The sequence below is a fragment of the Scyliorhinus canicula genome, chromosome 31 (genome assembly GCF_902713615.1).
Source record: "Scyliorhinus canicula chromosome 31, sScyCan1.1, whole genome shotgun sequence".
Taxonomy (NCBI): Eukaryota; Metazoa; Chordata; class Chondrichthyes; order Carcharhiniformes; family Scyliorhinidae; genus Scyliorhinus; species Scyliorhinus canicula.
The window spans coordinates 1,274,162-1,291,993 of NC_052176.1; the positions used below are offsets into that span (position 1 = coordinate 1,274,162).

At 49.3% G+C, this 17,832-nt stretch overlaps 1 protein-coding gene across 3 annotated transcripts; it reads left to right on the forward strand.

The window, feature by feature from the left end:
- LOC119958975 (sorting nexin-6-like) lies at nt 1-17,614 on the forward strand. 3 transcript variants are annotated; one of them, XR_005459114.1, is made up of 6 exons: nt 1-358; nt 608-702; nt 4,158-4,254; nt 15,825-15,984; nt 16,208-16,293; nt 16,871-17,614. XR_005459114.1 is itself a non-coding variant. In XM_038787505.1 (5 exons), exons 2-5 carry the CDS (start codon nt 646-648, stop codon nt 16,922-16,924), a joined length of 357 nt encoding a protein of 118 aa, XP_038643433.1. In that variant the 5' UTR covers nt 1-358; nt 608-645; the 3' UTR covers nt 16,925-17,614. The 3 variants fall into 3 exon arrangements, 2 of the variants coding, with proteins under 2 accessions (XP_038643433.1, XP_038643431.1); XM_038787505.1 differs by lacking the exon at nt 4,158-4,254; XM_038787503.1 differs by lacking the exon at nt 4,158-4,254 and having other exon boundaries at nt 1-702.
- The last annotated feature ends 218 nt before the right edge of the window (nt 17,615-17,832 follow it).

The window sequence follows — 17,832 nt, forward strand, 5'->3', positions numbered from 1 at the left end:
TCTGGAGTCTTTCATCGCTCTCACTGTGGCGTCTTTCATCGTTCTCTCTGTGGAGTCTTTCATTGCTCTCTCTGTGGAGTCTTTCATCGCTTTCTCTGTGGAGTCTTTCATTGCTCTCTCTTTGGAGTCAATCTGTGGTCTCTCAACTGAGTCGTTCTGTGCTCTCTGTGTGGCGTCGTCTTCTTCTTGGGTATTGCTGTCATCCAATGTATCAATGATCTGCCATAGCATCATGGTATTGGATTCACCTATCATGAGAAGTGATGGTCTTTGGGTGGTGCAAACTGCTTGTGCCAGGGTGCTGTGGAGGTTATTTTCAACAGCTGATGGAAGCCCAGGCTTTATTCTGTCTTTTGAGGTAAGAAAATTGGATTTTACAGCTTTAAAAATGGGTTTTGCAGCTTTAAAATTCTTATTTGTAATTTAAGGGCATTTCCCTTTTAAGTGGGTGTGGTCTGGGTCTTCTGACATCATGACTCTCATGGAGTAAAGTGTAGGAATCAATTGCGTAATCCGATTTTCCTTTACTGTGCGCTCTTTCCACACCTGCGCATGCGCGGCTTCTCGCGCAAGTGTATTTTGCCCTTTTTTTTTTCTTTTTGAGAAGTGTGCATTTGGGTACTGGCCGGAGCGCTCTCGCTCGAGATGGCTGTCAATCAAAAAGTGCTGTTGCATCGAGTGAGATCCTGCCTCTGCCTCGTGGTGAGTGCGCGCGTCATTTTTACCGATTTTGTTTTCTTGATACTGATTCCGTGTTTGTAAAGACTCACAGTATTGATTTTGTTTTTGTTCACAGGCAAGGCATTTTTGTATAGCAGTTTCTAGTGTTAAGTACCTAGCTTGTGAAAGTTCTTCCTTCAAATTTCTGTCAGATAGTCCATAAATTAATTGAACCATTATCATAGTGTCTCTCAAATCAGCATAATCACAGCCTTGTGATTTGAGATTTGTAATAAAATCAGTGATGGGCCCTCCGTTTCTCTGGCATTTATGACGAGAGTTAAATCTTTCCTGCATCATCAAATTTGTTGAGTATTACTTCTAATTTGGTGTTGTCTTCACCTTCTAAGTAATTAAAGCAATTATAGATTTCTCTCGCTTCATGCCCTCCAATTGAGACTATCCAATCTCCATATCTCCAATCTATCCATATCTATCCATATCTCCAGTCAGAGACCGAAATCATTAGCTGCGATAAATATTTGGAATATCTTCAAATCTGTTCCAGTTATAACTTAAATTACCGGTTGTTTCCAGCTGCCCAAGAGGTCCAACGAGTCCCATAGTTAGTCGTCAAGGATCCATGTGCTGCGAAGTCTTCCACAGTCGAATTCCAGTCTGAATTTTCTTCTCTTTTTGTCCATCCTAATCTAACTAGTTCGTTAAAGCCAACACTCCTGGTACCATGTTTTGTTACCTGTGTGGTAGGTAACATGTGCTACTCAAACTTTGGTTAGTGATGAAGTATTCTGAATCACGATGAAGAAAACAAACCCATCCAGTAGTAACAAAAGGTTTATTGAGTAACTACGACAATAATTGCATGAGTTATTTACTTTAACTTTGACACTCGTGATAAGGTTAACAAGATCTAACTACGATAACTATACGTAACTCCATTAGCCATCTGAACTAGTCTGCTATTGCCCTGGTCACAGTGCACCAAGAGAGAGACCCTGAGAGTATTCTGACTCGTCGTTATTCGAGATCCGGCCCACTATGGTTGTATCGTCAGCAAAATTGTAGATGGAGTTCGTGGGGGAGAATGTGGAAATCGTTCCCACAGGGAGTGGCGAAAATGTGGGACTTGTTCCCATGGGGAGTGGGGAGAATGTGGGACTCGCCCCACGGGGAGTGTGGAGAATGTGGGACTCACTCCCACGGGGAGTGGGGAGAATGTGGGACTCACTCCCACAGGGAGTGGGAAGAACGTGGGACTCACTTCCACGGGGAGTGGGGATAATGTGTGACTCGGACGCACAGGGAGAATGTGGAACTTGATCCCATAGAATCATAGAATTTACAGTGCAGAAGGAGGCCATTCGGCCCATCGAGTTTGCCCCAGCTCTTGGAAAGAGCACCCTACCCAAGGTTAACACCTCCACCCTATCCCCATAACCCAGTAACCCCACCCAACACTAAGGGCAATTTTTGGACACTAAGGGCAATTTATCACGGCCAATCCACCTAACCTGCACATCTTTGGCCTGTGGGAGGAAACCGGAGCACCCGGAGGAAACCTACGCGCACACGGGGAGGATGTGCAGACTCCGCACAGACAGTGACCCAAGCTGGAATCGAACCTAGGACTTCAAGGGAGCACTCGAGGTGAATAGCGTCGCTACATTCAAGAGGAAAGCTGGATAAACACGTGAGGGAGAGTGAAATAGATGCAAAGTCTATAGGTCCCTGCTATAAACCTGTTCCCTAGCTACTGACTGCAATCCTCTCCCTGGCAACTATCTGTGCTGAGCCTGACTATTCACAGATAAAAGCAAAATACATTTGTGGAGGATTATTGTGGATTAAATAGTTGGAGTGGGGTGGAGGAGGTTGGAGATGGGTCAAGATGTCATCAAAGCAAGACAAGAGTGTTAATAGTGGCATTAAGGACTAAAGAAGGTGCTGATGGTGATAAGGTAGCAATCCACCTAACCCCTTGCAATCGCAGAAGGTGCACAACCTGCCCCTTTACCTCTTACAGCCTTCTGGGCTTAATATTGATTTCAACAACTGTCAACTTTCCGCTCCTTCTTCACCTTCGTTCTGTTTTTTCATCTCCTCGTTTGTCCCAGTGCAAAAACCAGCCCCCCCCCCCCCCCCCCCCCCCCCCCCCCCCCCGGACAGGGTCATCCGTCACTTGTTCTTCAGTTTCGTTTTAACTCAGCCCTGATCTTTGTACTCCTCAATGCGCTCTGAATCTTAACTTTATGCCACTCCCTGACCTTCTGTCCTCTCTCTCTCTCTCTCTCCAATGCTCCGAAAACCTTTGACCGTGATCACCTGCCCCTGCTATCTCCTAAGTTGGGTCACAATCAAACGTTGCTGTTTGTTTTTGAAAACTATTATCGTTCAAATTTTAACAATTAAACATATAACACAGATAACATTTACAAATTAAAACCAACCCCAAACAAAACCCCAGCCCCCGCCCCTCCCCATACCCTGGGCCGCACGGTGGCACAGTGTTTAGCACTGTTGCTTCACAGCGCCAGGTCTCAGGTTCGATTCCCGGCCTGGCTCACTGTCTGTGCGGAGTCTGCACGTTCTCCCGTGTCTGCGTGGGTTTCCTCCGGGTGCTCCGGTTTCCTTCCACAGATCCAGAAAGACGTGCTTGTTCAGTGAATTGGACATTCTGAATACTCCCTCTGTGTACCCGAGCAGGCGCCGGAATGTGACGACGAGGGGCGACAGTAACTTCATTTGCAGTGTTAATGTAAGCCTACTTATGACAATAAAATTATTATTATTATTAGCCCAACCCGCCACCTTCCCTCCGAGAAGTTGGCAGCAACCCGCTCCCCAAAATGCAACAACACAAACAAACCCCGCCTCTTGTGGAACTTGCTCCCACCCCTTAGAGAAAATTTCACTGTCTCCAAATACAAGATTTCCTTTAGATCCCCCAGCCCACACAGGGTGGAGAAGCTGACCCCCCACCCCAACAGAACCCGCCTGCGAGCAATCAGCGAGACATAGGCTAAAACATCTGCTCCCGCTCCCGCCTGCATCTCCAACACCCCGAATATGGCCCCAAGGGGACTGGGCTCTAAGTGCACATGCAGAATCACCGATATGTTGCTGAAGAGCGACCCCCAAAACTTGGGTGGTATGGTAGCACAGTGGTTAGCACTGTTGTCGCACATCGCCAGGGTCCCGGGTTCGATTCCCGGCTTGGGTCATTGTCTATGCGGAGTCTGCACGTTCTCCCCGTGTCTGCGTGGGTTTCCTCCGGGTGCTCCGGTTCCCTCCCACAAGTCCTGAAAGACGTGCTTGTTGGGTGAATTGGACATTCTGAATTCTCCCACTGTGTACCCGAACAGGCGCCGGAATGTGGCGACCAGGGGCTTTTCACAGTAACTTCATTGCAGTGTTAATGTAAACCTACTTGTGACACTATAAAGATTATTATCACTAACTTCTCCAACTTCGGGCAGGACCAGAACATGTATACGTGATTGGCGGACCCCTCCCACACCGCTCACAAATATCCTCCACCCCTTCAAAGAGACGGCTCATCCTCGACTTCGTCAGGTGCATTCTGTGTACTACCTTTAGCTGCATCAACCCCAGCTCTCGCACAATGTTGAATCATCTTATTATGTTAAAGACATTATGCCGTAGAAGTAAGCTATTTGGCCCATCTGCTGCATGCTGGAGCTATACAGGTGTTATATAAACAGCAGTTGTTGTTGATTGTGATGAAGCCACAGGGAAGGAGCCTTGTAAAGGTTGGCAAAAACTGACTGGGCTGCCCTGCCTGTTTCAGGAGGCCCGATGACTCGACAGTTCCCCAGGTTGAACTCTCTGCTGCTCACAGGAAATTAACAAAGACTCTAAGTGGGCAGCACGGTGGCCTAGTGGTTAGCACAACCGCCTCACGGCGCTGAGGTCCCAGGTTCGATCCCGGCTCTGGGTCACTGTCCGTGTGGAGTTTACACATTCTCCCCGTGTCTGCGTGGGTCTCACCCCCACAACCCAAAGATGTGCACAGTAGGTGGATTGGCCATGCTAAATTGCCCCTTAATTGGAAAAAATAATTGGGTACTCTAAATTTATTAAAAAAAACAAAGACTCTAAGGTTCAGTTCCGCTGAATCCACCACGCTACCTTAATTGGCAAACTGATATCTTGTCACATCTGGGGGCCGGTACAATGACTCGTGGATCCCTCAGTATCGACCCTGCTGCGTCACACAGCCTTGGTCAGTTTTATTAGAAATAGTATATGCCCCAGTCAGTGTATTTGACGAGCACCCCAGGCAGGTACAGAATCCCACTGCTGGCTCGTTTTGAAACTGTTAAACGAGTCTGGGGAAGTGTTGAGGTGCAAGAAGTGACTTTGAGGGGAAAAAAACGTTTGTACTCACCTCTCTCTCTCTGCCGGTCCTTCGTCTGAATTAGCCAAGAGCATAAGACATAGGAGCAGAATCAGGCCACTCGGCCCATCGAGTCTGCTCCGCCATTCAATCATGGCCGATATTTTCTCATCCCCATTCTCCTGCCTCCTCCCCATAACCCACGATCCTCTTATTGATCAAGAACGGCATCCAGGTGGCACTGCTAGAGTGCCAGTCTGGGAGTGCCAAGCCAGCAGTGCTAATATGCCCAGGTTGTGTCAGCATGCCACCCTGCCCAGAGGGCCACCGCTCCCCTGGGAGGTGCCCACAAGTGTGTAGACCAGCACTGAATGGTGCTTGCCCATGATCTCCATGGCCCAACAAATTTGCTTCCGGCAAGGTCAGTTCCACACGCAGCAAGGTATTTTTGTTGGGTCAGGGGTAAATATTGGGAAAGGGCACAAAACGGCCAAGCTTCGTTTTCCCAACAGTGGCTGTGCGACCTCTTACTCTGAATCAGGTACAGTCTACAACACAGAATTAGGCCATTCAGCCCTCCTATTCCAAGCTGGTGTTTATGCTGTACCTGTCCCCTCCTCCGAGCCGACCTCATCTCATTGTGTCAGTGCTGGCTCTTTGAATATCCATCTGGCTTCCCCCAGTCTCTCCCCATTAGTTGAGGGGAGGTGACTGTATAGTGGTATTGTCACTGGACTCTGAATCGATTCTCGGCCTTTAGACTGAGGTCAAGTGTATCCACTGGACCAGTGATCCAGGGTAAAGATCTGGGGACCGGGCTTCCAACCCTATCCCGGCAGGCGGTGCAATTCCAATTCAATACATTTCTGAAATTATGTGCCCACCGATTTTTTTAAAACATAAATTTAGAGTACCCAATTAATTTTTTCCAATTGAGGGGCAATTTAGCGTGGCCAATCCACCTACCCTGCACATCTTTGGGTTGTGGGGGTGAAACCCACGCAGACACGGGGAGAATGTGCAAACTCCACACGGACAGTGACCCAGAGCCGGGATCGAACCTGGGACCTCGGCGCCGTGAGGCAGCAATGCTAACGACTGTGCCACCGTGCTGCCTTGTGTCCAACGATGACCAGGAAACCATTGTCGTAAAAACCCACCTGGTTCACTAATGCCCTTTAGGGGAGGAAATCTGCCAACCTTACCTGATCTGGCCTACATTGAGTCCAGGCCCACAGCAGGTTGACTTTTAAATGTCACTCTGTTATATCAAACCACTGAGAACCCAGCTTCGATTTAGGCGCCAGAAACTTGCAAAGTGCTCCTTTTGAACATCTGGGGGCTTGTGCCCAAATTGGGAGAGCTGCCTCAGAGACTAGTCACGCAGCAGCCTGACATAGTCATAATCACACAATCATAGCTGACAGATAATGTCCCAGACACCACGATCACCATTCCTGGGCATGTCCTGTCTCACCGGCAGGACAGACACAGCAGAGGTGGCGGCTCAGTCGGGAGGGAGTTGGACTGGGAGGCCTCAACATCAGCATATGGACCCTGTGAAGTCTCACCTGGTCAAACATGGCCAGGAAAATCATCTATTGATTCCAAGGAATGACACCACCCCCCCCCCCCCCCCCCCCCCCTCAGTACTGATGAATCATTGCTCCTCCATGTTGAGCACCACTTGAAGGAAGCACTGAGGGTGGCCTCAGATGCATCTGCCCATGACAGTATTGGTAGGAGTGACCGCTGCGCACAGTCCCTGTGGAGACAAAGTCCCGTCTTCACATTCAGGATACCCTCCATCGTGTTGTGTGGCACTACCATCGTGCTAAATGGGATAGACTCAGAACAGGTCTAGAAACTCAAGACTGGGCATCCATGAGGCGCTGTGGGCCATCAACAGCAGCAGAATTGTACTCAACCACAATCTGCAGCCTCATGGTCCAGCATATACCACACTCTACCATTACAACCAAGCCAGGGGATCAACCCTGGTTCAATGAAGAGCGCAGGAGAGCATTCCAGGGGCAACATCAGGCATACCGAAAAATGAGGTGAAGCGAAAACACGGGACGACTTGTGCGCCAAACAGCAAGTGATGGACTGAACGAAGCGATTCCATGACCAACGAATCAGATCTCAGCTCTGCAGTCCTGCCACATCCAGCCATGAATGGTGCTGGACAATTAAACAACTCACTGGAGGAGGAGGCTCCACAAATATCCCCATCCTCAATGTTGGAGGAGCCCAGCACATCTGTGCAAAGGACAATCTTCAGCCAAGTGGATGATCCATCTCAGTCTCCTCCAGAGGTCCCCAGCATCACAGAGTTCAGTCTTCAGCCAATACGACTCGCCCCACGCGATATCAAGAAACAGCTGTAGGCACTGGACACTGCAAAGGCTATTGGGGCCCTGACAATATACCGGCAATCGTACTGAAGACTTGTGCTCCAGAACGTACCGCACCCCTAGCCAAGCTGTTCCAGTACAGCTACAACCCTGGCATCTACCCGGCAATGTGGAAAGTTGCCCGGGTGTGTTCCGTACACAAGAGACAGAACAAATCCAACCTGGCCAATTACCGCCCGATCAGTTTACTCGCTATCGTCAGGAATAGTTATCAATAGTCCTATCAAACGGCCATTTGCAATAAACTGCTCACTGACGCTCAATTTGGGTTCTGCCAGTGTCACTCAGTTCCCATTGCAGTTTTGGTTCAAACACGGAGAAATCCGGGATGTGATTTGATCGAGGTCTCTCAGAATCACGACGGGGTCTGGACAGAGCAGACAAGGAGAAAATGCTCCCATTAGTGGAAGGTTCAAAAACGGAGAGGTGCAAGGTTTCCGGTAATCGGCAGGAGACACAACAGCGAGAAACCTTTTCACGGAGCGAGGGTGGGGATTTGGAATGCGCTGCCTGAGTGTGTGTGGCGGAGATAGGGTCAATCAAGGCTGTTAGGGACGGAGTTCTGGTCTGTATGCTTCTGCTGCCTGTATCGAGGCCCTTTTGAAAATCCAATGACCATTGCACCATCTCACATCCCCGTTTGTTGTTTTCTCGAAAGAAATTCATCGAAAGGTTGGCAACGCGGTGAGCTTCATTTTCGGAATTGGAGCGGTTGGCTCATTCTGCTCTCGTTTTCCCTTTTTACGGCTCCTCCCGGTGCCTGGATTCTCCAGTCCCAATAAAGTCAATGATCAGCTCACTGGAGGCTGCTCTGGCATCATTAACATTGCGGTGCTCCCCGAGGGCTGACTTTCTCCAACAGTGCAGCTACAGGCCCCAGGAGTGTCAGCATGGGCCTGTTGCAGAAGTCGCATGGGGATTAGCACTTTGAGGGCAGGTTTGTGTGTGTGTGTGTGTGTGTGTGTGTGTGTGTGGGGGGGGTGTGTGTGTGTGTGTGTGTGTGTGTGTGGGGGGGGGGGGATTTACCAAAACGGGTTAGAGGGCAGGGACGACAAGGAGCGACAAACAGGAACTAGTTAACAATGAGAAGTGCGCTGAGATGGGAAACGGATAAGCACTCATCACAAACGAACCATTTTCAAAGTGTACACTCACCAATGTGACTGCTTGTACAGATGAGTGCTGCACACAATGCTGATAGTTTGTTATTTCCTTGCAGCACAGAGCACAATCAGATCTAAAACTGCTCCATGTAGACACCAGAGATTGCTTAATTGCATGTTTGTTTTTCTCACTAAAATTCCATGTCCTCATTCCCACTCACTGTAGGCGTATCAGGATCAGAGTGTTTACCCATGGTACAGTGTTATACATCCCTCCAGCTGTTAGATAGGCTGTGTGGGTAAATTAACTTCTCTCTCAGTGCAGGGCTCCCTCAGTACTGAACTACTGACAGTGCAGCACTTCCTCAGTACTGATACAACGCTGTACTCTCAGCGAGTCAGTACTGAGGGAGTGCTGCATTGTCAGAGGGTCAGTACTGAGGGAGTGCCGCACTGTCAGAGGGTCAGTACTGAGGGAGTGCTGCATTGTCAGAGGGTCAGTACTGAGGGAGTGCCGCACTGTCAGAGGGTCAGTACTGAGAGAGTGCTGCTCTGTCAGAGGGTCAGTACTGAGGGAGTGCTGCACTGTCAGAGGGTCAGTACTGAGGGAGTGCTGCACTGTCAGAGGGTCAGTACTGAGGGAGTGCCGCACTGTCAGAGGGTCAGTACTGAGGGAGTGCTGCACTGTCAGAGGGTCAGTACTGAGGGGGTGCCGCACTGTCAGAGGGTCAGTACTGAGGGAGTGCCGCACTGTCAGAGGGTCAGTACTGAGAGAACGACCCAGGGATGTGTTTTCTAGTCACTGAGTCCTGACTGTCACCAGTCTGGACTGTTGTTCAGTTTAATGTTGAGCTTTTCCAGCACCGAGCTCGGTGACCTTGTCCCCCATTCTTTGGCTGATATGTAAGTAATTTAAATCAACTTAATTTGATTGTGCAATCTTGTCATTCATGATAATAAAAGCATGTTCAGTAAATTCTATTGGCTCCTTGTTGGCTGCTTTATGTATGTAGCAAGTCAGACACTACCAAAGTACAGTTCATTGTGAATCACGTGTAGCTAGCCTGCCTCACACTCCGACCTCTGTATGCTCTGTCACTCCCTTCTCACCTTCTGAATTAAACGGAACCTTATAAAACTCCTTCCGGAAGTCCAGATATACTACATCTACAGGATCCCCATTATCCACTTGACTTGTCACATCTTCGAAGAACTCATGCAGATTAGTCAGACATGATTTACCCCTCATAAACCACATGCTGACTCTGATGGATAGCATTTTGACTTTCCAAAAGTCCTGCTATTACATCCTTGATAATTGATTCTAATAATTTTCCAGCAACAGATGTTAAACTAACTGGTTTGTAACTTTCCACATTCTGCCTCTCTCCCTTTTTGAATAAGGGGGTTACATTAGCATTTTTCCAATCCACTGGAACCTTTCTTGTGTCCAGGGAATTTTGGAACATTGTAACCAATGGATCCACTATCTCCGCAGCCACTTCCTTTAACACCCTAGGATGTAGGCAATCAGGCCCTGGGGACTTGCCTGCCCTCAATCTCAATAGTTTATTGAGTACTGTTTCCCTATTGATGCTGATTGTTCTAAGTTCCACCTTTTCTATTACCTCTGAATTACCCGCTCCCTTAGGAATGGTACTAGTGTCCTCCACCATGAAACCTGAGGCAAAGTATGGCTTTAGCATCTCCGCCATTTCTGTGTTAAGACCATAAAACACGGAGCAGAATTAGGCCACTCAGCCCATTGAGTCTGCTCCGCTACTCAATCATGGTTGAATTTTTTCTCATCCCCATTCTCCTGCCTTCTCCCCATAACCCCTGATTAATCAAGTACCTATCTATCTCTGTCATAAAGAGTGATTTGGCCTCCACAGCATTCTGCAGCAAAGAGTTCCAGATTCACCACCCTCTGGTTGAAGAAATTTCTCCTTATCTCTGTTTTAAAGGGTCATCCCTTTAGTCTGAGATGGTGTCCTCTGGTTCTCATTTTTCCAAGTGGAAATATCCTCTCCACGTCCGCTCTATCCAGGCCTCGCAGTATCCTGAAAGTTTCAGTAAGATCCCCCCTCATCCTTCTGAACTCCAACGAGTACAGACCCAAAGTCCTCAACCGTTCCTCACATGACAAGCTCTTCATTCCAGGGCTAATTCTTGTGAACCTCCTCTGGACCATTTCCAAGGCCAGCAAATCTTTCCTTAGAGACGGGTCCCAAAACTGCTCACAATACTCCAGATGGGGTCTGACCAGAGCCTTGTATAGCCTCAGAAGTACTTCCCTGGTCTTGTATTCTAACCCTCTCGACATGAATGCTAACATTGCATTTGTCTTCCAAACTACCTACTGAACCTTAAGAGAATCGTGAACAAGGACTCCCAAGTCCCTTTGTGCTTCTGATTTCCTAAGCATTTCCCCATTTAGAAAATAGTCTGTGCCTCCATTTCTCCTTCCAAAATGCGTAACTTCACACTTTTCCACATTGTATTTCATCTGCCACTTCTTTGCCCGCTCTCCTAGCCTGTCCAAGTCCTTCTGCAGCCCGCCTGCTTCCTCAATACTACCTGTCCCTCTCCAGAACTTTGTATCATAAGAACATAAGAACTAGGAGCAGGAGTAGGCCATCTGGCCCCTCGAGCCTGCTCCGCCATTCAATTAGATCATGGCTGATCTTTTGTGGACTCAGCTCCACTTTCCGGCCTGAACACCATAACCCTTCATCCCTTTATTCTTCAAAAAACTATCTATCTTTATCTTTAAAACATTCAATGAAGGAGCCTCAACTGCTTCACTGGGCAAGGAATTCCATAGATTCACAACCCTTTGGGTGAAGAAGTTCCTCCTAAACTCAGTCCTAAATCTACTTCCCCTTATTTTGAGGCTATGTCCCCTAGTTCTGCTGTCACCCGCCAGTGGAAACAACCTGCCCGCATCTATCCTATCTATTCCCTTCATAATTTTAAATGTTTCTATAAGATCCCCCCTCATCCTTCTGAATTCCAACGAGTACAGTCCCAGTCTACTCAACCTCTCCTCATAATCCAACCCCTTCAGGTCTGGGATTAACCTAGTGAATCTCCTCTGCACACATCATCTGCAAACTTTTTTTTCTTTTTACAAATTTAGAGTACCCAATTCATTTTTTCCAATTAAGGGGCAATTTAGCATGGCCAATCCACCTACTCTGCACACCTTTGGGTTGTGGGGGTGAAACCCACGCAAACACGGGGAGAATGTGCAAACTCCACACGGACAGTGACCCAGAGCCGGAATCGAACCTGGGACCTCGGTGCCGTGAGGCAGCAGTGCTAATCACTGTGCTACCGTGCTGCCCTTTCTCACCTGCAAACTTAGCAACAGTGTTTTCAGTCCCTTCTTCCAGATCATTTATGTATATTGTGAAAAGTTGTGGTCCCAGTACCAACCCCTGAGGTACACCACTAGTCACCGGCTGCCATCCTGAAAAAGACCCCTTTATCCCCACTCTCTGCCTTCTTCCAGTCAGCCAATCCTCTATCCATGCCAGGATCTTACCCTTAACACCATGGGCTCTTAACTTATTTAACAGTCTCCTATGCGGCACCTTGTCAAAGGCCTTCTGGAAATCTAAATAAATCATGTCCACTGGTTCTCCCTTGTCTAACTTGCTTGTTACTTCCTCAAAGAACGCTAACAGATTTGTCAGACAAGACCTCCCCTTGACTCAGTCCTATTTTTCCATGCACTTCCAAGTACTCCGCAATCTCATCTTTAATAATGGACTCTAAAATCTTATCAATGACCAAAGTTAACCGGCCTATAATTTCCCGTCGTCTGCCTCCCTCCTTTCTTAAACATTAGCCACTTTCCAGTCCTCTGGGACCCTTCCTGCCTCCAGCGAATCCTGAAAGATCATCACCAATGCCTCCACAATCTCCTCAGCTATCTCTTTTAGAACCCTGGGGTGTAGTCCATCCGGTCCATGTGATTTATCCACCTTCAGACCTTTCAGTTTCCCCAGAACCTTCTCCTTAGTGATGGTCACTGCACTCACCTCTGCCCCCTGATTCTCCTAGAGCTCTGGCATCCAACTGGTATCTTCCACCGTGAAGACTGATGTAAAGTAACTATTCAGTTCCTCTGCCATTTCGTCGTTTCCTATTATTACTTCTCCAGCCACATTTTCCAGTGGTCCAATGTCTAACAGTTGGTAGCACTGTGGCTTCACAGCTCCAGGGTCCCAGGTTCGATTCCCGGCTTGGGTTACTGTCTGTGCAGAGTCTACACATTCTCCCCGTGTCTGCTTGGGTTTCCTCCGGGTGCTCCGGTTTCCTCCCACAAGTCCCAAAAGACGTGCTGTTAGGTGAATTGGACATTCTGAATTCTCCCTCTGTGTACCCGAACAGGCGCCGGAGTGTGGCGACTAAGGGCTTTTCATAGTAACTTCATTGCAGTGTTAATGTAAACCTACTTGTGACAATAAAGATTATTATTATTATATATTTTTGCCTCTCTCTTACCTTTTATATATTGGAAAAAACTCTTCCTATCTTCCTTTATATGCCCCAGTGAGAATCAGCACCTTCAGGAGAGGAGGGGGCCCTGTGCCCCAGTGAGAGTCAGCACCTTCAGGAGAGGAGGCGGACCCTGTACCCCAGTGAGAGTCAGCACCTTCAGGAGAGGAGGGGGACCTGTACCCCAGTGAGAGTCAGCACCTTCAGGAGAGGAGGGGGCCCTGTACCCCAGTGAGAGTCAGCACCTTCAGGAGAGGAGGGGGACCCTGTACCCCAGTGAGAGTCAGCACCTTCAGGAGAGGAGGGGGACCCTGTACCCCAGTGAGAGTCAGCACCTTCAGGAGAGGAGGGGGCCCTGTACCCCAGTGAGAGTCAGCACCTTCAGGAGAGGAGGGGGCTCTGTACCCCAGTGAGAGTCAGCACCTTCAGGAGAGGAGGGGGTCCCTGTACCCCAGTGAGAGTCAGCACCTTCAGGAGAGGAGGGGGAGTCTGTACCCCAGTGAGAGTCAGCACCTTCAGGAGAGGAGGGGGACCCTGTACCCCAGTGAGAGTCAGCACCTTCAGGAGAGGAGGGGGGCCCTGTACCCCAGTGAGAGTCAGCACCTTCAGGAGAGGAGGGGGACCCTGTACCCCAGTGAGAGTCAGCACCTTCAGGAGAGGAGGGGGCTCTGTACCCCAGTGAGAGTCAGCCTGTGGGTGTTTGGAAATATACAGTGGGTGACAAAAGGAGGATACTTACCTTCGCAGCTTGCGAGTCTCTCATGTAATATCTCAAGTCGGACAGTTTCAAGTCTTCGTCAGAGGCTACCCGACCTTCCAGTTTCTGGGGAGAGTAACAGAGGGCAGGAAGGCTAAAAGGTCGGACAGCTGATGAGTAGTGGCAGTTGTTTAAGGAGATACTCAATTCCTCACAACTAAAAGTGAGGAAGAAAGATGGGGAGAGGGGTAAAAAAAACATGCATGGCTAAACAAGGCGGTTAAGGACATTATAAAGACAAAACTAAGGTACATCGTATTGCAAAGGTCAGTGGCAGGCTGGAAGATTGGGAAATGTTCGAACATAAACAAAGGGAAACTAAAAATGTAATTAAGAGAGCTAAGGTAAATTAAGAAAGAACTGTAGCACAAAATATCAAAAGCTCCTAGAAGTACACAAAAGGGTGGTGGTATGTGGCGCAGTGGTTAGCATTGGGACTGCGGCGCTGAGGACCCGGGTTCGAATCCCGGCCCTGGGTCACTGTCCATGTGGAGTTTGCACATTCTCCTCCATTCTGAAGGTGCTGACACTCACTGGGGTACAGACTCCCCCCATCTCTCCTGAAGGTGTCTCTCACTGGGGTACAGGGTCCCCCTCCTCTCCTGAAGGTGCTGACTCTCACTGGGGTACAGGGTCCCCTTCTCTCCTGAAGGCGCTGACTCTCACTGGGGTACAGGGTCCGCCTCCTCTCCTGTAGGTGCTGACTCTCACTTGGGTACAGGGTCCCCCTCCTCTCCTGAAGGTGCTGACCCTCACTGGGGTACAGGGTCCCCCTCCTCTCCTGTAGGTGCTGACTCTCACTTGGGTACAGGGTCCCCCTCCTCTCCTGAAGGTGCTGACCCTCACTGGGGTACAGGGTCCCCCTCCTCTCCTGTAGGTGCTGACTCTCACTGGGGTACAGGGTCCCCCTCCTCTCCTGAAGGTGCTGACTCTCAGGCCCTGGGTCACTGACTGTGTGGAGTTTGCACATTTTCCCCGTGTCTGTGTGGGTCTCACCCCCACAACCCAAAGATGTGCGGGGCAGGTGGATTGGCCACACTAAATTGCCCCTTACTTGGAAAAAGATAATTGGATACTCTAAATTTAAATATCCAGGCTCAGGGCTGACAAGTGGCAAGTTACATTCGCGGCACACAAGCCCCAGGCAATGACCATCTCCTACAACAGAGGATCTAACCATCGCCCCTTGACATTCAATGGCATTACCATCGCTGAATCCCCCACAATCAACATCCTGGGGGTTACCATTGATCAGAAACTGAACTGGACCCAGCCACATTAATACTGTGGCTACCAGGGCAGGTCAGAGGCTGGGAATCCTGCGGAGAGTAACTCACCTCCTGACCCCCCCAAAGCCTGTCCACCATCTACAAGGCACAAGTCAGGAGTGTACGGGAATGCTCTCCACTTGCTGGATGAGTGCAGCTCCAACAACACTCAAGAAGCTCAACACCATCCAGGACAAAGCAGCCCCGCTTGATTGTTCCCCTTCCACAAACATTCAAACCCTCCGTCACCGATGCGCAGTGGCAGCCGTGTGACCATCTACACGATTAACTGCAGTAACTCACCAAGGTTACTTTGGCAGCACCTTCCGAACCCACGACCACCGAGAAGGACAAGAGCAGCAGATACCTGGGAACCCCACCACCTGGAGGTTCCCCTCCCAGTCACTCACTTGGAAATACATCAGCCGTTCCTTCACTGTCACTGGGGGGAAAATCCCGGATCTCTCTCCCTAACAGCACAGTGGGTGTACCTACACATCAGGGACTGCAACGGGTTCAAGGTGGCTCACCCACCGCCTTCTGAAGGGCAGTTAGGGATGGGCAATAAATGGTTGTCTAACCAGCCCAACTTTCACGCTATGCTGCCTTCCCCGCCCCCCCTTAAAAAGGTCGTTACTGATGAGTGTGAGACAAAAAACTTTGACGTGCCCTTTTTTAAAAATTTGCAGCGACGCTGGAGATGACAAGCTGGTGTGATTATTTTTTGCTCAGGACCTGCTGTATCGGAGAGCTCGCTCTCTGTCTGATTACGAAAACGCCAACAAGGCTCTGGATCGAGCCCGCATGAAGAACAAGGACGTGAAGCACGCGGAGGCCAATCAGCTGCTGTCCTGTCAGAAATTCGAGAAGCTTTCTGAATCTGCCAAGCAAGGTAATCGGGAGGGTCCCTTACCTGCCGGAGCCTGAAGTTCAGGATCCGCACGGTTTCATTCTCATGTTTTTTTTTAAATTTGTGTGTCTCGTACTTGATTTTGCCGTCACTCGGGAGTGGGTCGAGAATAAAGGTGCAGTTTTGTTCCGATGGGTTTTCTCTGGGAGCTGGCAAACATATTTACCCCGGGCAACTCTTGCTATTTTTTCTTTCTGTCACGTAGAGCTGACAGACTTTAAAGTTCGGAGGGTCTCGGCCTTTCGCAAGAACATGGTTGAGATGACGGAGCTGGAGTTGAAACATGCCAAGGTAGGTGCACCCTGGATGTTGAGGAAGACCCCTCTTGGCTGCGTCAGTATCTGGTTAAGAGCTGCGGGGAGGAAATGTCACCTTCGCACAGGGTGATGGTTGGAACATGTTGCTGGACGGGCTGGGGGGTGGAGTTGGATTCTGAAGCTGCTTTCCAAGACCACAAACACGTCTCTACTTGAGAAAAATGTGCAAGATTCGGTATGTGGTGGGGCAGAAAACTAGGGAAGTAAATTACTCTGTTCTTTCCGAGGGCCAGCACCGTCTGGCTGAATGGCCTGTGTGTTTTTGAGATTCTAATATGTGTGTGTGTGCGTTTTGGGTGCTGAATTCTGTTTTGCATGTTCCTCCCCAATCTGTGGGAAGCTAATCACTGCCCCCCCACCACTCCCAATTTCCATCGCTCCACCATTGGCATAATAATTGCTTGTCACAAGAAGGCTTCAGTGAAGTTACTGTGAAAAGACCCCAGTTGCCACATTCCGGCGCCTGTTCAGGGAGGCCGTTATGTTCTGACTGATTTGAGAGTGGGGATGTTTCACTCGGCTGAAATAATTATGTGTCTCTGCGTTTCCAGGCTAACCTGTTGCTACTGAGGAACTGCTTGAGCTCATTACGAGAGGAACAGTAGCCTCACCACACACCCAGCCAGAGAGAAGCAGCTACCGCCGGTCCTGGCCTCCCCCCCCCCCCCCCCCCCAGAAAACATTTTATATCATGTTCAAATAACGTTGTGGCCAGGGATTGCAATGTGGTCCAGTCATTGGGACTGTCCATTCTCTTCTCTCTCCCCCCCCCCCCCAAACAAGAGTTTGAGGTTGGGGGGGGGGCTCCCTACAGCTGCTGTATTTGGGGGTGGGGCTGTTTGATCATTTAGGGGGTGTTGAATAGCAGAGTTTATGTGGGGATACCCCCATACCCCAGTTACATGATGCAGGCTACAGCACTTCACATCGATCTTTGGTTATTCTTTCCACACTGGACCCGATCACAGGATAGGGAACCTCGATACACATGATGCCCCAGTTTCATTTATTTATTTGGCCTACACGGGGAAACGATGGCTGATGTGCCAGTAACAATCCCCAGCATGTCTGCCACACCCATTGACAGGCATGTGGTGCATGGTAACTAGGTTTATTTCTTCAACTCCTTGACTGTTATTTTTTTTAAACGACTGGAAGGTGCACTTTTTAGGTCAGGACAGTGTAGAGGGAGCTTTATTCTGTATCTAACCGCGTGCTGTACCTGTCCTGGGAGTGTTTGATGGGGACAGTGTAGAGGGAGCTTTATTCTGTATCTAACCCCATGCTGTACCTGTCCTGGGAGTGTTTGATGGGGACAGTGTAGGGGGAGCTTTACTCTGTATCTAACCCTGTGCTGTACCTGTCCTGGGAGTGTTTGATGGGGACAGTGTAGAGGGAGCTTTACTCTGTATCTAACCCCGTGCTGTACCTGTCCTGGGAGTGTTTGATGGGGACAGTGTAGGGGGAGCTTTACTCTGTATCTAACCCCGTGCTGTACCTGTCCTGGGAGTGT